Source organism: Camelus dromedarius, chromosome 16 (assembly GCF_036321535.1).
Source record: "Camelus dromedarius isolate mCamDro1 chromosome 16, mCamDro1.pat, whole genome shotgun sequence".
In the NCBI taxonomy this organism is placed as follows: Eukaryota; Metazoa; Chordata; class Mammalia; order Artiodactyla; family Camelidae; genus Camelus; species Camelus dromedarius.
In genome coordinates this window covers 32760598-32781305 of record NC_087451.1, presented here as the reverse complement: position 1 = coordinate 32781305, position 20708 = coordinate 32760598, and the positions used below count along the sequence as shown (strand labels likewise).

Sequence of the window (20708 nt, the reverse complement as noted above, 5' to 3'; positions counted from 1 at the left end):
CAGCAAATTCACATCCCCGGTTTTTAAGCTTCCCGTGAAGGGAGTAGGGTGAGTAGGATTCCCATTTCACAGAAGGAGAAACTGATTGAACAAGGATGCACAAGTGACTGGAGTGCAGCTCAGGACCAGGACATGAAGGCTGGACCCTCCCCCTGTGCTGTCCCTCAGTCAGAGGGGTCGGGGTCCTCTGGAGGCCGGCTTCCCTCACCCACCCTCAGCCCTGCTCCCTGGAGGGAGCTCAGATTATTACTTGTGATTTAGAAGAGACACTGGAGGCCAGTGCCCGGAGAAGGCACCTGCCAGCTTTGTGCTGGGGAGTCGAGAGCGGGTGTTGGTTGATGAGGCAGTGGATGCTGCCGCTGCCTCCCCTTCCGGGTGTGCAGACCTCTGGCCTCTGCTTGAACCTACGTTTCTGTTGAGACATAACTTAGATGACACGCTCACGTTCTGTGTGCTCGGCTGGATGGATTTCACGTGCCTGCACCATTTTAAGCCCTAGCCCTTCCTCTCCCTGGGGGTGGAGTTTGGTAAGAGGACGAGAGAGACCTCGGTGCCCTGGTCTTCTCTGGATCGATCTCCAGTTCTGGTTTCCCTTCTCTGGAAAGGGCAGTGGGCCTGGGGTGGTGGGGGCCCCGCGTGGTCCTTGCTTTCGTGAAGTCTTATGGTCTTTCCAGGAAAAGCAGGACCTGCAGTGACACCCCAGTATAGATGATCAAACACAGAAATAGGCATCGCGGAGCTTAAGAGGTGCAGGAGAGGGGCTCAGAGAAGCCAGGAGAAGGAGGGGCATCGTCTGAGGAGATGGCTTGAGTGGGGCCATGAAAGAGTGAGCGGAGGGCATGGAGGAGGCTGAGGATGAAGGAATGGCCTCCAGCAGCCATCCACGCCCCTCCCGCTCCCCGAGTCCTCATGACTGACACTGAGGAGCCCACCACCGTCTCTCTGGGTGGAGCCAGGAGCAGCCCCAGGGGGACTCTCCCCTGCTGAGCCCCCACGCCGCCCACCTCCCAGCATGGGTGCCCCGGGAGCTCTGCAGGCCCCCGTTGGACCTGATCTGAATCCCGGCTCCTCCCTCCAGGCTGGAGAGAGTCTCTCCAGGTCCAGGCGCCTGTGAGGAGGGGCAGAGCCTGCATGAAGCAGTGAAGGAGGATTAACAAAATCCCGTACTTAGGCTAATAGATTGCTTATTCTTATTCTTGCCCTTAAAACGGTCAGCTAACCTGACTGACCAGTTGCTACTCACAGCTCCAGGCCCATTGTTAAAACTAAAGCCATTAATTTTACTGTTTCTGCTTCAGTCCAGTAATCAAAAGTAACAATCATGCTTGGTTTCTGAGTCATTCTCCAGGGAGAATATCACAGAACTGTAACCTTACAAAACAGCCTGAATCACCAAGAAGACCACGCCTTGGGCGCTTATAAGATAAAAAGACGGAAAGAGCGGCAACCACTAGCCTCTGTAGACTTGGTCGCCTGGAGACAGCATGATGCCGCTCTGAGTCTGATGAGAAAATATTTCTGTTGATTGTTATCCATGCCTTACCATTTGAGCTATGGCCACATAATCACCCCGCCCCATCCCCAAGGTGGGTTCACAGGTTTGAAGGCACCAGCCTTCTGTGAGTCCCCTTTGCCTGGCAAAGTAATAAAGCTGCCTCTTTTCCTCCAAGCTCCAAGACCCTGTCTCTGAGCTATTTGGCTCGTCAGGGACGGGGGCTGATCTTTTGGCAACAGCAGCCAAGTCCCCTCGAGGAGCCCTCCGAGGGTCAGTGAAGGCTCTCAGGCCTCTGGCTGGGGCTGTCACCCATCTGCTCGCCCGCAGTTTCCTCTTCCACCGTCTCCACCACAGAATGTCCAGCACCAAGCTGGAGAGCCCGTTACAGCCGTCACATTGGTTGTGGCCCCGGGCTGTGGGATGCACGGGAACCTGGCTGATCTAGCTACCTTGGCTCCTGGAGAGTCAGGCCATGCTGGGGTAGCTTCCCTGGAGATGGGCAGGAAGGTGAGGTGTGGGTATCCTGGTGGGGTCCTGCAGAGAGGCAGGCCAGGCCGGATCAGGCTGTGGATGCCCGTCTCACCAGGCTCCTGTGGAAGGGAAAGCAGATGCTCCCAGCCATCTGTCTGCCCTTCCCCTGACTGCCTCTCACTTAGACCTAATCTCTTTGCCACGTGGATTCCACCATGAAAGCACCTGGAGTGAGGTAGGTGCTCAGTGGATGTCGGATGCCCCCACCCCCCCATCACCAGCTCACCCAGCTGTCAAGCCCCTCCTCTCGCTGCCAGCCACAGGCACCCGCTGCTGTGTCTCAGTCCAGCCTCCTGGCCTCTTGGGCACACTTGTCCTACAGCTGGTGAGACACTCCCTCCCTGAGGCCCTCTTGGCTTTCCTTTGTGCTCAGGAGGAGGAAGAGGCAGAGCTGATGGGGAGCCGCTGACCTCTGTGGGGAGAGGGCGGCTCTGCGATGTGCTCCCTCGGAGACCGACATCCTGCGGAGAGGCCCCACAGCTCAACCATCCCCAGATCTTTTCTGGGGCCCCTACATGTAGTTCTCAGGACTCAGAGCTGCTGCAGCAAGTCTGCCCAGACAGCCCCTACTTTTCCCCACTGGTCTCCGAGCACGTGCATCCCCACTGGGAAGAGGATCCCACACTGGTGAGAGGCTTTGCGGCTGCAGGACCCCCAGCCCCAGAAGAGCAGGCTCAGGCCTGCAGCCGGCAGGTTTCGTTTTCCCCTACAGCATGGTTGATAGGGTTGTTAGTGCAAAAAGTGCCACTTCCTTAATTTTCTGTGTCATGTGGTAATTTTGCATCATTCTGTTTCTTGCTTAGGGTTTGTGGAGAGGCTGGGGCGAGCAGGATGGGTGGGGGAGATCAATTCCCCTGCCTTTTCCGCCCGCAGTTCAAGTGTTTCTCCATCTTCCTGAAGACAAGGTCGTCCCAGGGACTATTTGCACAGCGTACGTCTTCCTATTAAATCTTGTTTTCCCACCAACTATCATTAGAGTAAAGATGTTGTCCCCTGGGAGAAAAACTGGCTGAGGCTGCATTACCTCACAGGTAACTATTTTTGTAATTATGATGCTATTTATCCCCTCAGATTAGCTATTATTATCGACACTTTACAGGAACTGAGGGTTTTGGTCACGGTCAGGCCAGTGGTACGTGGACGAGTCACAGCCTCTCCTGCTTCTCAGTCTGGCGCACCCCCCTCCTCACCTTTGACATTCAAGACCGTGGCAATGGGTTTCAGTGGCTAAACTGAAAAATCAGCCTTTCTGGGAACTTTACAGTTAGGGCAGGAAGAGAAGGGCGTGCCGGGGGCTCCGGGTGGCGGCCCTCGGAGCTGATGTCTGCAGGCTCTTGGGTGATGTGTGCACCACAGGTCAGGGTGAATTTCCTGGACTTGCATGGCCCTTCTGGGCCAGCCGGGGGCGCTCTTCCGGAGGAGTACATGTGTCTATGTATATTTAGAATCTGAATTCCACGTGGATCAGGGAAGGGGGGTCCCTTGCTGAGTCTCACTCTGTGCTCAGCCCTGAGCTGGCACAGTCTGAGGAAGGAGGATCACAGTCTGAGGACCTTTGGACCGAGTGGAGGATGCGTTTCCAAGGCCAGAAACCACTCAGGGACTCTAGGGTCGTGCTGACGCGGGGGTCTGGGCCTTGATCACAGCGGGGGGGGGGTTGTCCTGGAAAGGCTGCTCCCCAGTGCGGTCACACTGTGGGTGACACCCAGGGCCCTGGCTCCTCCCCTAGTGAGGGCCTTTCCCTCCTCCCTGACCACCCCAACACAGGGAAACAGAGGGAGTTACTAGAAGGGAACTTGGCCAAGTGGCTTTGGGGGAGGGGAGGGAGGGGAGGCGCGCGGTGGGACTTGGGGAGGGGCTCCTCACTGGCTATACCTGCAGAACCCGAGACTCGGCCGGGGGGGGGTGGGGGTCTCAGGCGCTGCCGCTGGCTCTGCCCACTCTGTGACCTCTGTCTTCACCCCAGCTCCAGAAACAGAACCAAAACAGAGCTGAACAAAGAAGCCCAAAGCCGGAGGAAAAGCAGAAGTGGGAGTCCCGAGGCATGACCCTTCTTGAGGGGGACTGAAGCCTTGGGGGCAGCTGGGACCTTCATGCTGGAGAGATGGCCCAGAGGGACTGGATCCTGTGTCTGCCCCCAGCCATGCTGCTTCTCTGGGTCCCAGGTGAGGGACTGCCCGGGGAGGGGGCGGGGGGAGGCAGGTGGGGGCGTATCAAGTAACTCAGAATGGGGTGTGCTCTGTCCACCACAGAAGATGGACAGACGCAGCGGCCACATCCTCAGACGGGCAGGAGTGAGGGTTGATCTCCCCTTCTGCATCCACCTGACCTTGGATGAGCCACAGTGGGGCAAAGAGGTGGGCACAGAGGAGGAGCTTTGCAGGGGGGGTTCAGCTGAATTATCACAAGAAGAAGGAGGGCAAGAGGCAGGGTGCACCAGAGTGGGTGGCAGGGGGACCGCTGAGCGCACCTGGGACATGTGCTTTGACAAGAGGTGCCCTCCTGGCTCACGGGTTCCAGGAGGAAGAAGCGTGGGGACCAGGCAGGGCAGACCCTGGTCTCAGGGACATGGAGGTGAACGAACAGCCAGGGAGGCTCAAGGGGCCAATCTCCAAGGAAAGGGCATGCAGACTCCCATGGGGGGAGGGGAGGTCGGGGAGGGAGAGCACCTACAGGACCGGGAGGAGACATGCTGGGGAGATTTCTCTCCAGCACCTCCAGGAGCATTTACAGCATCTGTAGTCATGCTACGTGTATTCGCAGCATCTTTAATTCTTTTGGTTGTTTTGCCTATAAGTCGCATGTTTCATTCCATTCTATTTGCCTACTAGTTGTCTACAGAAAAGCTATGATTTTTGGTGTAATAATTTGGAAACTGGACATCCTCTCACCACTCATTTTTCTACCGACCTCTCAGGTGTCCTTGTGTGTTCACGGGATCTGCCCACATGGAGGGTTTGCTGTTTCTCTGCTTTCCTCTCTCATCGATCATGGGCTGGTTTGGCCAGAATGATGCCCAGGACAGAAATGGCAGTGGTCATTCCCGTCTTGTCCCCAGCTAGGCAGGTGTCCAGTGTTTCCATTAAGCACGAAGAGGGCACCGGTTCACATTTTTAAAAACAGCATTCGGTGTCGGATGCTTTTTCATTACCTGTCGAGATGATTACAGGCGTAGCTCGTTTTATTGCGCTTTGCTTTATTGAGCTTCATAGATTCCACGTGTTTTACAAATTGAAGGTTTAATCAAAGGTTTGTGGCAACCCCACGTCGAGCAAGTCTGTCGCTGCCATTTTTCCAACAGCATTTGCTCACTACGTCTCTCTGCCACATTTTGATAATTCTTGCAGTATTTCAAACTCTCCACCAGCAAAAAGGTATAACTCATTGAAGGCTCAGATGATGGTTGTCATTTTTCAGAGATAAAGTAGTTTTTCATCAAATGATGTACATTGTTTTTAACGACATAATGCTACTGCACACTTACTAGACTGTAGTATGGTGTAGACATAACTTTTATATGAGAAACCAAAGAATTTGTGTGACTCGCCGATACTCCCTGGATTGCAGGGGTCTGGAACCGAGCCTGCGGTACCTCTGAAGTATGGCTGTTATTTTTTCTCCTTTGAACTTTGAAAGTGGTGAATTCTATTAAGAGATTTGGCCAGATTTTAGTCTTGCTATATTACACTGACTTCATGAGAAGAATTAGGGAGTTTTTTCCTATTTCTTTATTTTCTGCAAATGTTTAAATAAAATTGGGATTATCTGGTCCTTGAAGGTTTTGAGGAACTAACTTTGTGAAACTGTTTGGGTTTTGCTTAAAAAAGAAAAGGAAAAGAACTTCTTCTTTATTTTTTTTATTTCCTCCCAGTTTTACTGAGAGAGAATGAACAAATAAAAACTGTGTATATGTAGGGTATACAATGTGATGTTTTGACACACATGTACGTTGTGAAATAATTACCACATCGCTTCACATAGTCATCACCAGGAAAGGACTTTGTGTGTGTGTGTGTGTAGCGAAAGAGTTTAAAAGATTTATCTTAAAAAAAGAAAAACTACACCCCCAAGAATGGGAGACGGGCTGATCCAAGGGAGGGAAAGCCAGAAAGGACTCCTTGCTAACATTCATTGCTATTGGCCTACATTTGTAAAAAATCTATTTAAAAAATCTATTTTGGGTCAATATTGGTCATTAATGTTTTTCTAGGAAATCATCAGTTTTGTCCAAGTTTCCAGACTTATTTGTAGAGACTTGCAAATTACCCTGGCTAGTTTCCTTTTTAATTGCATATGTGTGTCTTTTTTTTTTTTTCTTGATTTGGTTAAACGCACGAGAATGTCTATTACATTGTTTGTTTCTCCCAAAAGAAAAATCAGCTTTTCAGTGAATATTCTAGTTGTGCCGCTTTCTGTTTCCTAATTCACTGATTTCCGTGCTGGCTTTCGTTTCTTTTCTCCTGGGTTGGGTGTGTGTGGGCTTGTTCCTCTCCCGACTCCCTGTGTTGGGTGATTCTCTCGCTTATCTGGGACTTAGTGGATGAGACTTTGTGATCCTTAAGTAAAACATTAGGACAATAGAGGAACATCTTGTTAGGAGAGACAGAGAGAGAAGGGGACAGACAGACCCAGAGGGAGAGACCGAGAGAGATAAGGAGAGACAGAGACACAGGGAGAGAGATGCAGGGAGAGAGACAGAGAGATAGAAACAGAGGGAGACAGAGAGATGCAGCAAAGGGAAGTCAGACCCAGGGGACGGATGGTTGGGTGTGTAGGTGGGGGTGGGGGGGGCACCCAAGACCAGGGAGGGGAGCCAAGAGCCAGGCAAAGAAAGATGACAACACACAGTCAAGGAGAGGTGGGGACTAGAGTCGGGATGTGGGGACCAGAAGCAGCATCTTGGACGAAGGAAAGCTGCGACAGACAGTTATCTATTAAGCGCTTGGTACATATCAATTTTAGTGATTTTTGTGTTTCTAGAAAATCACACCTTCGTCCAGATTTACACGTTCACCTGTAGAGAATTTCTGCAGAGGACCAGCTCTGATTCTTTGAATTTTGTCTATCTCTGTGCTTATTTTACCTTTTCATGTCTTAATTCAGCAATTCAGCTAGACAGAGAGTTATCTATTTTTATCAGATTGAATTTTCTGAAATTCCCATTTTCTTGGTCAAAAACAGCTGAATAGCAGCAATTTCATACGGTTCAACCTAATATTATTTACCAGGCATTTTATGCCCATTATCTCTTTCCACGCCCCCCAAATGTCATGTGAGGCTTATCAATCATCGCCATTTTACAAATGAGGCATCTGAAGCTCAGAGAGGTTGCCCCAGGACACACAGCTGACAAGTCATAGAGCCACCAAGCATCTCAGGAAATGTCACACCTGTGACAGGGCTGCATAAGGTCTTCTCTGCAGGGCATCTGCACACCCAGGCCGGGAAAGGATGCCTGATGGGCCCCGGGAGTGGGAGTGGTGGGAACTCGCGGTGATCAGCTTTGGGCTGCTGTGGACTGAGAGCTGCACTGGGTGGGAGAGGTGCTCATGCCAAAATGTTTCTTGATGGCCTACTATGTGCTGCACACTTGTAGACATTGCAGATTTAAGAAGGAGGCCCCTGTCTTCCTGGAGCTTACATTTGAGTATCTTCAAGTGATTTAAGAACCCAAAAAAGCAAGTAAAATTAAAAGAATTCTTTCCCTTTTTTGTATATATATATATATATATATATATATATATATTTTATTGAATAGAGTTCTAACTCTAGGAACAGAGAGCAAGCCACACCACTCCCTCCACCAACCTGGGGGGCTGGCGAGGACCTGTACACACACAAACTCTGCGTATAGGGGCAGGGGACAGGCCCTCTGCTTGGTGGCCAGCATTAACCACATGCCCCACTCAGTCTCCCAGCTCTGTAGCTGAGAACCGCCTGGGAGAATGGCAGACAAAAAACTGGGAAAGAAAACATGAGTTTTCTTGAAAATTAAGTCTGCAGGAGCTGGGCAGACTGAAGTAAGCCCCAGGATGCAATGAAGGTTGTCATCAGTAAATTTGTGTGTGTGTGAATGATTTATTTTATCCACAAAATTTGCCGAGCGTGTGCAGTGTTTTTGTGACCTATTTAGCAGCCGTTTCCCTGCCGTGGTGTGTCTTCTCTTGGTGGGAACAGACTGGTGTGTGAGGCTTCTTCAGGTCTCTGAGATGCTCAGGGCTGTGGTGGCCCTCAGGGAGGGAGAGCCGGCTGCTTGGAGGCGAATTCTAACTATCCTGACAAGTTTCCAGGTGGGGGTTTCCTGGACAGTGAGGGGTGGGAAGGGCAAGGAAAGGAGGTTGAGTCTGGAGGAAGGAGCTGCTATGATCACAATCTGGGGGGTGCTGGAGGGAAGGGGAGGACACCCCAGGTGTGGTCTGGCTGATGGGGGGTGACTGATGTGAGATGGGGAACTTTGGGGGGTGACCCCCAGGGCGTCTCTGACCCAGGTCCCCCGATGAGGAGCCGGACTTGGCTGTGTTTTCCAGGCTGCTGGTCCCTGAGTGGCCCCCACAGAGTGACGGGCGTCGTCGGGGGATCGCTGAGCGTGCAGTGTCAGTATAAGAAGGAATTCATAGATCATACCAAATACTGGTGCAAATCCCCATGTTTGTTATCGTGGAAGATGGTGGAGACCACAGAGTCAGAGAGAGAAGTAAGGAATGACCGCGTGTCCATCAGGGACCATCCTGCAAGCCTCACCTTCACAGTGACCTTGGAGAGCCTTAGAATGGACGATGCGGGAACATACTCTTGTGGGATCAATATACCATTTTCACTTGACCTCACCTATGAGGTTGAGGTGTCTGTGTTCCCAGGTGAGCCGTGCACACCCACGCCCCCTGTACCAGCAACAGGGTCACCTGAAGAGCCAAGACAGAAATCAGATCAGAGGCTTGGAGCAAACTCTGTGTGTGAGAGAGAAAGAGAGAGAGTCAGGGAGCTGGCATCGCTCCTCAATCTGGAGCGATGGGCAGGTGCTAGCCAAGGGAAGGGGAAGCTGGGAGAGCAGTGTGCAAAGGACAGAGAGGAGGGCGTTCTGCGAGCAAACCTGCATAGGGGAAGGTGCGGGGGTGCTGGGTAGTGAAGGTGCCCAGTACAGAGCCAGCGCTGACAGGTGACCGTCCGATCTGCAGTTGAGACAGATGTCTCTGACTGGCAGCTTGTGGCTATGGCTGGAGACTGGGGGTGGAGGTGACTTTGGGGCTCTCGGGGGGACCCAAACTTCATCAACAGGATGGAGTCAGGACTGTTGGGGGCAGTGCCTCTGTCCCCTTTGGAAGTGCTCACTTGGCCCCCGGGAGGGTCCTGGGGCCCCTTTGCAAGTAAGCATCTTGTGTGAAATCAACCAAACAAGGTGTTGGTGAGTGATGGGAGAGTCAGAGAGAGACCCCTGGGTCTGATTTGTGTTTCTGCAGCAGCAGCAACACCAGCACCAAAGTCAACCCCACCTACCACAACCAAGACCTCAACAACCACAACCAGGATGTCAGCTCTGTCATTCACCGCCCCGGCCACAGTGAGTGCCACTTACAGTGCCAGCAGCCAGGAGGAATCCCAGCCCGTCCTGGACCAGAGGTAAGGTGCCTTAGTCCCCGTGTCCCAGAGGTGAGCCTCCTCCTCTGGCCAGATGGTCCATCTGGGGCCGGGAGCCTGGTCCCTGTTGGCTGGGGGCCTCTGGTTCTCTTTGTACCCAGGCTGGAAGCAGGTCTGATCTCCTGGCTGGGGTTGTTGGGGGCCACGCTGGACCTGCCCGGGGCTCCAAGAGAAGGCTCAGGCTGGGCACAGGCTGAGGAAGGGGGACGGAAGGAGAGTGGCATTAATGACAGCTGACGATGTCCTACTAGGCACGTGCTAAATGCCGCACGTGATGTCCCCATTTGTTCCTCACACCCTGTACCATTATTACCCTCATTTTATAGGCAAGTGAACCGAGAGGGTAAGGGTCATGTAGCTACCACAGGCAGGCTGGGCTCCCAGCCCAAGTTTGTGTGATTCCAAAGTCGTAGGCTCTCTCTTCTAAACTCGTGATTCTTGACCCTTTTTTGGGGTCACAAAACCCCAGGAGAATCTGGCAACATTTATAAATTCTCTCCCCAGAAAAACGCATGCTATCATAAACCACCTCTGGGGTTCACAGACTCCCTATTCCGACAACACCTGGTGTCCTGCAAGTCGATTCTCGCACTGACTCCCCACAGTTAGCACAGAACCCTCGGTCCCATGAGACTCAGAAGACTCAGTCCTGTCAGACAGCCTGGCTGCAGGTGCCAGCGCCCTCTGGGGATTCCCAGGCCGTCACGTTTCTGACAAACTGGCTACAACTTTGGGAGTTCCCATGACCCCCCCCCTTGGGTTTGACCATTGTTACAATAACTCACAGAATGCAGAGACGTGCTATACTTAAAATTATAGGTTATCACAGAGGACAAAGGTCAGGACCAGCCAAATGAAGAGACATGCAGGTCAAGGTCTGGGAGGGTCTGAGTGCAGCGCTCCTGTGCCCTTTCCCAGTGGAATCGGGGGGGGGGGGCATCACCCTCCTGGGACACTGATGTGTTCACCAACCAGGAGGTTCCTCCCAGCCTTGGCGTCTATAGTTTTATCTGAGGTTCATTACACAAGCCCGATTGACTGCATCATCGCCCACGTGAATGACTTCAAACTCCAGCCCCCTTTACTTCCCTGAAGGTCAGGCTAGCTCAGATCTTTAATCACATGGTTGGTCCTTCTGGTGGCCAGCTCCCATCCTGAGTCACGCCATCTCTTAGCAAAAACTCAGGCAAATCCAAGGGGCTTATGAATAGCAAAGACACTCCTGTTACTAGGAAAATTCCCAGGATTTACAGCCTCCCTTCCAGGAGCCAGGGGCAAAGGCCAGTCGGATTCTTTTTTTATATGTAGTTCCCTGTGCTAGGCGGTAGGTCCTTGCTGTCTATCTCTTTTATGTATAGTAGTGGGGAAGGTTCTGAGGTCTACTGTGTGTGTATGCGGCGGGATTTAGGTTGGTGGGGGTGTGTAAGAGGGAGACTTGATACCGTCTACATTTTTTCCCACGTGACCTAGTCTATCTATGGAAGCAAAGAGGGGAAGGCATGCTTGGCCGCCCCACCCACCCCGCCCTTTTCCCCTCCAGGCTCCAAGTGCTGCTGCCCTTGTTAGCAGTTCTGCTGCTCCTGCTGGGGGGCGTCTCACTGCTGGCCTGGAGAATGGTTCAGAGACAGAGCAAAGGTGAGTTAGCTCCTGCACCCCACTCCCCACCCTGGAGGGGCAGGCCCTGCCCACACCCTCTTATCTTCGAGGCTCTGTGTCCTGGTTCCCCAGAGTGGTCATTGGATGCATCCTCTGAGACCACACATCCTGGGTGACCCTAGAGGCAGACCCCAGAGAATGTGTCCCTAGAGTGGCAGATCCCAGCTATGGGAGGGGGCTCCTTGGAAAGAAGCCTTTCCTACGGTGGGCCTAGGGTGGGTGCTCAGGAAGCAATGTCCTTCTTCTGTCTAAACCCTTCTGTGACCTCCCACACCCTCCGAAGTCCAGGCCCCCATAGGACAGTCAAGGCCCTCTGCAGTCTGGCTCTGCCTACCCCTCTGGCCATCCGTTCCCTCTGGAAGGCAGCCGTTCCCAGCTTTTCATCACTTGGCAAGAGCCACGACCTCAGTCTCCCCTTCTGAGTTTGCTCTGGGCAGCTGGGTTGCCTGCCCCGCCCTCTTTCCCCAGCTCACTCCTGGTCGGCCCTAAGCGATGCTCTTGGACTTCCTTTCCTCGGGGACCTTCTCCTGGCCCCCAAAGAGTAGCTTGGGGGCCCCTCCTGGGTGTCCTATGGACTGCCACCATCATAGCCCTTTTCACAGCAGATTGTCTTCCTTGCCTGGCCCCCCACCAGCCCGTGCAACTTCTTAAGGTCAGGGACCCTGACTCCAGATGGCACACAATCAGTATTTGTTGAATGAATGTGGCATGTAATAGCTCCAGGGAGCTCCAGGCAGCCTGCAGTCCAGCCGCTCTCCTCTGGGCTCAGGTTAAAGAGAGGAACCTGGAGGATGCACCCAGCCGCTTGTCTGGTGCTCAGTAAGTAGACGCTCAATCAGCACTTGAGTGAATTAACTGAATAAGAGGAACCGAGGGAGGAGTGGAGTTGTGAGCTTGCTGTTGGCTGGAGGCCCAAGGCCCACCTACAGGAGGGCAGCCGTCGGCCTGGGGTGGGCTGTGAGCTGGAAGTCTCCTTCCTGTTCTAAGGGTTCCTTTTTTTTCCCCCCAAAGATGCTATTTATTTTATTTTATTTTTAAATTTTTTTTGCGGGGGAAGGTAATTAGGTTTATTCATTTTAGAGGCGGGGGTAATTAGGTTCATTTATTTATTTATTTGTTTGTCAGTGGAGGTGCTGGGGACTGAACCTAGGACCTTGTGTATGCTAAGCACACGCTCTACCACTGAGCTATACCCTCCCCCCTATTTTTAATTTTTTTCAACAGCGATACTGGGGATTGAACCCAGGTCCTCATGCATCCAGGACCTTGTGCATGCTTAGCATGCACTCCACCACTGAGCTACCCCCGACCCCCCCACCCCCACCTCCCACCTGATCTTTTCTAAGAGTTCTTGATTCCATGCGCATGGGGCTCTTGGGGGAATGTTTGTTCATAGTTATGGAAGCTGAGCCTTTCAAGGCTGCAGTGAGACTGGAGGTTGCTAACTGGGAGTTGGTCCCTACTGGGGCCGGCCAGGGTGGGGGGGCCCTGCCTTACCCTCTCACCTCCGGTACCCCATGGGGCCCAGCCTCTCCCCTCCAGCGCAGCTCAGGCCTTTAGGAGAGAAATCAGACTCAGTGCATTTGTGCTTGTTGACAGAAAGAAAAAAAACCGACTTCTTCTTCCCCATCGGCTTCTCCCGTATCACGTTCAGGAAACCTCCGCCTAAACTTCAGGCCACGCTGCCCCCCACGTGGGGTTTCCCCAGCCTGGGCGGCTTCAGATCTGTGGGTCCCGGCCGTCTCCCTGGCGCCCTTTCGCCTGGCTAGCTCCCCATGCCCCGCCTTCTCAAAGAGGGGTGTGTGACTGCTGCAAAAAACTGGAAAAATAAGCAGAGGCACAAAGAAGGAAATAAATTCGCCATAATAATGATGGAAACTCCCACCGCCCGAGAAAGCCCACCACTGGTGTTTGCGCTGCATCGAAGTCTCTTGCTTATCTGATTTCTTAAAATGTTTGCTGCTTACCATGATTCCACTTAGATATTTCTTTTGTTTTTTGCACTTCACAGATGATATGATTTCCCCTGCTAATAGATGTTCTAAAAATCCCTGACTGCGGGTTGACTCGTGTGCGTGGGTTGCACCTTGTTGAACTAACCCTTGTTTAACAGGAGAAAGGCTTTCTGTTCAAGCAGCCTGTCATCCCCCCTACTTTGCAAGTCCCAGCTCCTGTGTCCTGAGCGCGTCTGGGGCTGTCTTCCCAGTGCCTCTGTCCCTGCCCCTCAGCCTGACGCCTGCCCTGTCCCCCCACTCCTGGTTCTTCCCCTCAGCCCAGTCTTGTCATTCACTCGTTCACTCACGCAGCAAAGCTGACGGAACTGCTGCTGTGTGCCAGGCCCGGTGCTGGGCTCTGGGGGACATGGTCTTAACCAGGGTAGACTGGGTTCCCTCTTTAGTGGGCTTCCTGTCCAGCTGGCTGGCTGTCACCCAGCTTCCTCAATGCCCCCTTCCTTCCTCAGTGATGGACTCCATGTCCTCCTCACCAGCCCCCTTCTTTCTTCCCATCAAAACACCTGTCCCAGCTGAGGAGAGGGAGGGGGTCGTGGAGCCCGAGGGCAGCATTTGGAACAAAACATGTTCATAGCTTATAGTGCCTGGTGGCATGTTCTGTTGTGTTGACTGACGGGGATCAGCAAACACTTCTGTCATACAAGATCTCTTGTCTCCTGGCTGTGGGTGTCTCACCTTTGACTTTGGGGCTCCCCAAGTGGACAGTGTCTTTCTCTGCAGTGTTTAATGGAGTGGGTTCTGGAGTCACCTGGCTGTGCCCCTCGACAAGGGCATTCCGGTTGCGTGGGCACCACCTGCTTGCCACCAGCTCCTGGGGCTCCAGGTTGAAAGGGCCGGGGAGCGAGGCACAGAGCTGCGCTCAGAGGCAGGACACCTGCAGACCAACACTGCAGGTGCCAGAAGCAAAAGGCTGTGCGGCCTGACCAGCGATCCATCAGAGCTACCGGGACCTCCCATCTGGGAGGGACAGACCCCCAGGCAAGGCAGTCGGAGCAGATGACCCTGGTGACTTCGTATAGTTTGACGCAGTTCTAGGTCTCTGCAAGGACACGTCCCTTCATTTTTTTCTTTTAACAAAACTTCAGGGCTAGTTAAAACACCCCACCCCAGCATTTATGATTCAGTACATCTAGGGTGAGGCCTGCAGATCTGCATTTTTTAAATTACAGCAAAAATACATTAAAATACTATAAAATTTACCATCTTAACCGTTTTTAAAAATTGTAGTATGGTTGATTTGCAATGTTGTTAATTTCTGGTGTGCAGCAAAGTGATTCAGTTATACATATATATATAAATATATTTATATATTCTTTTTCATTATAGGTTTTTATGAGCTATGGAATACAGCTTCCCATGCTATACAGTGGGACCTTGTTGTTTATCTATTTTGCATATAGTAGTTCATCATCTTAACCATTTTTAAGCTTACAGTTCAGTGGTGGCAAGTATATTTACTTTGCTGTGAAAGAGATCGCAAAGCTTTTTCATCACGAAGACAGCTCCTTTTAAATGAGTTTCCTTCCTTTCTTGCCTTCTTCCACCTGGGAACTTTTTTTTTAATAGAGCTACTGGGGATCGAACCCAGGACCTCGTGCCTGCTGAGCGCACACTCTACGACTGAGCCATTCCCCACCCGCCGGAAACATTTTTATGAGTGACTTTTGAGGACTAGATTTGTTTGGCCCCTCTCCCCAGGCTGGAGCCTTCCTGCCCATTCATTTATTCACTCATTTATTTCCTCATTCACTAATTCACCCACTCAGCAAGCCCTTGAGTTCCTACCATGCTGCAGACCTGAAGTGACAGGTCCCCAGAACTTGTCCTAGGGTAAGGCCTTCCTCCAGGTGGATCACAGGGTGCCCCATCCCCGTCTTGCTCTGGGATTCGACCTCCTTACTCTTCTCTTGTCTCTTTAGCTGGTAAGAATCCAGAACCACCCCAGAACCCCAGTCAGGTAAGAAAGGCTCCTGCAGGAGGAGTGTCGGGTGGCTGGGGGGAAGCGTAGAGGATGCTGGCGGAGCAGGGGGGTTGAAGTGTCCCTCGGGCAGTGGAGATCTGCATGGATCTTACGTGGATGGGGCGAGGTGCTCTCCCACAGCGGGAAGAACAATGCCTGGGAGATCTGTCACTGGGTCTTGTCATGGGTTCTGGACAGTCCCTTCCCTTCCCAGGGAAGGTGGAATGAGGGAGGGTCCTCCCAGCCCAGCCGCTGACCTGCCCATTCAAATACTCCCCAGAGAGGACCAGAGTGAGGGAAGGGGGAGGGAGGGTGGGAAGGCTGGGGCTGGGGCTGGGGCTGGGGCACCCAGAGCACTGAGAGAAAGGAGATGTTTGCAGAGAAGCAGGGATAGAGGCCTCTCTGGGCTGGACCAGGGAGGGGCTCTGCGGGCACCCACCAAGCCCCGCACCTCCTACCCACCCCAGGCTGCTGAGCAGAGTGAGCCCTGCTATGCAAACGTGGAGCTGCAGACGTGGCCCCCTCCGGCAGAGCCCAGGCAGCCCAGGCAGGCGGAGGCGGAGGACATGGTGTACAGCACGGTGGTGAGTGCGGGGGCTCAGCTCCTGTAATGGGGAGGGGGGACCCCGGGCTCCCCGGTCTTGCGCTTCCCTAGGTCAAGGACACACGGAGAACGGGCGAGTGCAGATACTGCTGAGCTCTGTGTCTTTGTAGCTGGGGATGGGGGTGGGAGATGAGGGGCTATTGGGATGGCCGGTGGCAGTCATAGTCAATAAAGTACAGCATTTATTAGGCCCCTACTATATACCACGTACCCAGCGTTAAAACCTCTGACTTCTCACTGTTTTGGTCCCATCGTCTCTGGTATGATCCCCGCTTCCCGATTTTTATCAATGACCCCCTGTAGGTCAGCCCTTAGGCACAGTCATTGTAAAGTAAACTAATGGAAGAGGCTGCCCACCCCTCCAAGGTCATGACCCGTTAGCGGAAGAGTTTCGGCTGAGGGGTCTGTTGTCAGAGAAGATGAGGGAGAAGGTTTCCACAACAGACACGTGGCCCTGGGACCAGCCACATCCGTGTTTTTCTAACTTGGTGACTAATGATCTCAAAGTGGATCCCGGAGACTCCCCCAGCTCTGGTGCCGGGGACTTTGTGCTGTGTCTTGATCAGGTGGGGTGGAGCGGGTGGGTGGACAGGATCTTGGAGCTCAGTCCTTGTGGGAGAAAGAGGACAGGGCGGTGGGGAACGGTGGAGCCACCTCCTTCCCAGCGGAGACTCCCCGGGTTCCCCTCTGGCGTGCCCCACCCTCCAGCCTAAGCTGGGGGTTCGTGCTCCCCCCACCTCTCCCCGACCCCCCTGTCTCTGTCTCTGCAGAGGCCCCCCAGTGAAAGTCTTCACTACACCACGGTGGTGTTTGACTCACCAAGACAGGATTCCAAGGCTGACAGGACATCCTCCCCGGGGCCCCAGAAGCAGGAGCCAGTGTACAGCCTGGTTAAGAAGACATAAGCTTGCACCTCCAGCCTTGCCATCTGGAGGCCTCTGTGGGTCACAGGAAGCCTAGGGCTGGCCCCTCAGCCCTCACCCACATCTGCCAACACCGCTTCTCTTGATGGTGACCAACAAGGCAGCTGGGCTCCCGAGGGCCAACCCTCGTGTGCCATCAGCCAGCCTGGTTTTATTGAGGACGAGTGAGAATGTGATTCTGGAGGGACCTGTGGGAAACCTTCTGTCCCACTGGCTCCTGATGCGTCTTTCCCCTTTTCTCTGCCTCTTCCCAGCTCTGGGGTAGGAGGGCAGGATCTCAGCCCCACGTGAGGTCTCCAGGAAACGATGGGACTCATGCAGGGTGATACCCACGAACAGCTTTGTACATCACAGCCCCATGGAACTGTCTGGGGTTGCTGCAGAGTGGTCCCCACTGGCAAAGAGCCAGGAGATGCAAAGGCCCTGAGGACTCATCTTACAGACAAGGAGACCAAGACCCAGAGAGAGGAGAGGCTTGCCCACAGCTCCAGAACCGTGTTTCTCTGGACTCTGAGATAGGTTCATTTTTAATATGAGGTTAATAAATTAATAAAGTTTAAAATATCTTGAGAGAAGAAAATATTATTTATACAATGCCTGCTCTGTGTTGGCAATCTTGTATTTAAAGAAAAATCCTTTCTTTGGAAGGCTGAATAATATTCCATTTATGTATGTATTACATTTTGCTTATCCATTCATCCATCAGCGGACACTTGGGTCGCTTCTGGGTTTTAGTTGTGAGTAACGCTGTTATGAACATGATGTACAAGTATCTCTTTGAGACCCTGCTTTCCATTCTTTTGGGTGGATACCTGGAAGCAGAGTTGCTGAATCATATGATGATCTATTTTTAATTTCTGAGGAACTGCTGGGCTGTTATTTGCAGTGTCTCTACCATTTTATACTCCCACCAACAGTGCACAAGGGTTTCCAATTTCTCCACATCCTTTTCAACCTTTGTTTTTTTCTTTTTTTAAAAAAAGTAACCATCTTAGTGGTGATTTTGATTTGCATTTCCCCAGTGATCAGTGAGGTCGAGCACCGTTTCGTGTGTTTATTGGCCTTTTGTGTATCTTCTTTGAAGAACTGTCTATTCAAGTCTTTTGCCAGTTTTCAGACTGAGAGGGTTTTGTGTGTGTGTGTGTGGCTGTTGAGTTTTTGTTGTCTATGAATTCTGGATATTAATCCTTATCAGATATGTGATTTGCAAATATTTTCTCTCATTCTGTGGATTGCCTGTTTCTTGGATCATGATTAATGCCCAAACAGTATGAATTCAGCCAGTCATCCAATGTGGCTTTTCTCCCACCTCAATATGAATAAAATGCTGTTAAGAACAATTAAGAGAGGGGGAAGGTAGAGGTCAGTGGTAGAGCGCATGCCTAGCACGCACGAGGTCCTGGGTTCAATCCCCAGTATAGCCATTATAAACAAACAAACAAACCAACCAACCTAATTACCCACCCCCCACCAAATTAAAAAAAAAATTAAGAGAATCCAGTTATACTTTTAAAATTTATTTCTAACTTCATCCTGTTGTGGTCAGAGAAGAAACTATCTTTTTAAATCTAGTAAGACTTAGTTTGTGGCTTCACATATGGTCTATCCTGGAAAATGTCCCACGTGCACTTGAGAGGAATGTGTGTGCTGTGGCGGGGCTGGTTGTTCTGTACACGTCTGTTAGATCTGGTTGATTTATCATGCTGTTTAAGTCCTCTGTTTCCTTGCTTACCTCCTGTCTGGTCATTCTATCCGTTGTTAAGAGAGGGGTATTGAAGTCTCCAACTACTACTGTAGACGTGTCTACGACCCCCTTCAATTCTGTCAGTTTTTGCTTCACGTATTTTGATGGTCTGTCGTTAGGTGCATAATTATAAATATAATTGTCGTATCTTCTTGCCGTTGCTCCCTATCCAAGTCCATTGCTGGATGAGACAAATAAACTTGAATGTCTTTGAGTCACTAATGGTTGCGATTTCTGCTACTTCCAGGGAATGACATTCCACACTGAGAGAGCGCTCTAGCCCAGAATCTTTTCCTATTTTGTCAGGGATGTTTGCTAAACCGTCACCAGCCACCCAGAGGGAGGAGACACTGGTTTGGAACTCCCCCACAATGTTCTAATTAAGTCAGTATACATTCATCTGCAGCACGACGCTAGGTGGCACCCTTCCCCTACAGCACTGTGTTGAATGGTTTTCCCTAAATCTGTGCAACGTGAAGTCCTGAAAATGAGGATTTGAAAGGTGGATGTGAAGGGTGCTGAGGGACCTTATAATGTGGACCAGAGCTTAGCCATGCATCCAGTGCAGAGTGAGCGCTCAAAAATCTCTGCTGACGTGAACTGAATTCAGCTCAATCACCCTCCAGCCTGACCTAAAGTAGCCCTTAGAGGCATCCTGTTTCCAATCAGAGAGTGACCTCTGCAGGGCGGTTTAAGACATAGATGGACAAGTCTTGTAATCTACACCCATTTATGTAACTTCCTTCCAGGAAGCTGTGCATACCAAAGGGTATTGGGAAAGGCAATCTTTGTCGAGCCAGATTTTTAAAACATGTGCTTTTCTAGCTTCCCTCCAGGGCTCCAGGCGGACATATATCATAATCGCATGAGGAAGAGTGGCAACCTGGTCAGTCTTCCCTGAACAAAGATTTGCCCTAGGGAGTTTGTCAGGAAATGCCTCAGCTCACATTTTACTTGGGTTCATATTTTAAACTGTATCTATTAAAAATTAGGCACCATATTGCATGACTGAAAACTCAACACATTTATAGGAGAATAGATGGCGAAAATCATTGTCCTTACTAGTCCTGTCCTTAGTCATTTAAAGATAATTTACTATTTCTTGTTTCTTCCTTGAGATATTTAACCGTATAGTGTATATCTATACAGCATACATTGCTGTCTCTACCCGCCTACTTATTTATAAACCCAGCATCTATTTATCTATGATATATATGATATATGTGATATATAATGTATATACATGTCTGACCTTCAGCTTTCTTATCTGTAAAATGGGGAAATAACCCTTTAAGTCTTCATATGTTTTGGTGAAGATAAAATGATACAGCAAGGTCCTTTAATCACCTAACACGATAATAACAAGGGCAGCTAATATAAAACACCCTTCCTGCGCACAGAGAGTTGACAGTCTGTGCCCCGTGGTCTTCTCCTCCCCAGTCCCCAAATCAAGCCATGATTCCCTAAACTGGCCTCTGCTAATCCTTCTTCTGTTCGAGCAAGTGATGCTGAAGTGTCAGAGCTTTGACCTGAAAAGAAGCATCTGTTGGCCCTGAACGATCACCTCCTGGTGGAACAGGAGGAGTTGGGGGGAAATCTTTGTCCTACTAGGGAGCTGCTCCCTGCTCCCTGCTCCCTCCCGCCCTCCACAACACACACACACAGACACAGAACAGAAAGTTAAAGAAAAAAATGCTTTGCAGTGGGAAAATAGTTTTGAAATGCTAGCCAATATAGTTCTGTAGTTCCTTCCAATCCATTCCGTCCACTGGGTTTGCTGCCCTCACTGCTCCAGGGAAGCCAGGACACAGCAGAAAGCAGAGGATAAAAGCCACCTGCCTTTGTAGTTCCCAAGCCACCAAGCCTTTGTTAGAAGAGGAAGAAATGTACCCTGAACAGAGATTTGAGAGAAGAGTGAGGATCAAAAGAAAGCTTGCCAGCTTCAGACCAGAAAAGAGTAGCCTGGGGTGGGGAGGGCGGGGGAGGGGGAGGATGTTGGTGGGGCTGGGGCTGGACTTGGAGCTGCCCAGAGAACCAGCAGTCCTGCTGCCCAGATTGAGGCAGACATGGGTCACGGGTGGGTACTAGCTTTTGAAATACGCTAGACTCAGCTGAGGTGGGCTGTGAGTCTAAGAGGATTTGATACAC

The 20708-nt window shown here is 51.4% G+C and overlaps 1 protein-coding gene across 5 annotated transcripts; it reads left to right on the top strand.

Annotated features, from left to right (window-relative positions):
- The first annotated feature begins 2842 nt into the window (after positions 1-2842).
- On the top strand, positions 2843-18778 carry CD300A (CD300a molecule). Of its 5 annotated transcripts, none has more exons than XM_064495581.1 (8): positions 2850-3057; positions 3993-4191; positions 8554-8883; positions 9487-9643; positions 11202-11296; positions 15249-15286; positions 15757-15873; positions 16664-18778. In XM_064495581.1, exons 2-8 carry the CDS (start codon positions 4131-4133, stop codon positions 16796-16798), a joined length of 933 nt encoding a protein of 310 aa, XP_064351651.1. In that variant the 5' UTR covers positions 2850-3057; positions 3993-4130; the 3' UTR covers positions 16799-18778. The 5 variants fall into 5 exon arrangements, with proteins under 5 accessions (XP_064351652.1, XP_064351651.1, XP_031324876.2 ...); XM_031469016.2 differs by having other exon boundaries at positions 2852-3057; positions 9484-9643; positions 17071-18778; XM_010998698.3 differs by having other exon boundaries at positions 2857-3057; positions 9484-9643.
- Positions 18779-20708: the final 1930 nt, after the last annotated feature.

Bases quoted from the DNA above. Each gene is read 5' to 3' on its own strand.
- CD300A (XM_010998698.3), top strand. From the start codon at position 4,131: ATGGCCCAGAGGGACTGGATCCTGTGTCTGCCCCCAGCCATGCTGCTT. The intron at 4,192-8,553 runs GTGAGGGACTGC...TGTGTTTTCCAG, and splicing joins GCTGCTTCTCTGGGTCCCAG to GCTGCTGGTCCCTGAGTGGC. The intron at 15,874-16,663 runs GTGAGTGCGGGG...CTGTCTCTGCAG, and splicing joins ACATGGTGTACAGCACGGTG to AGGCCCCCCAGTGAAAGTCT.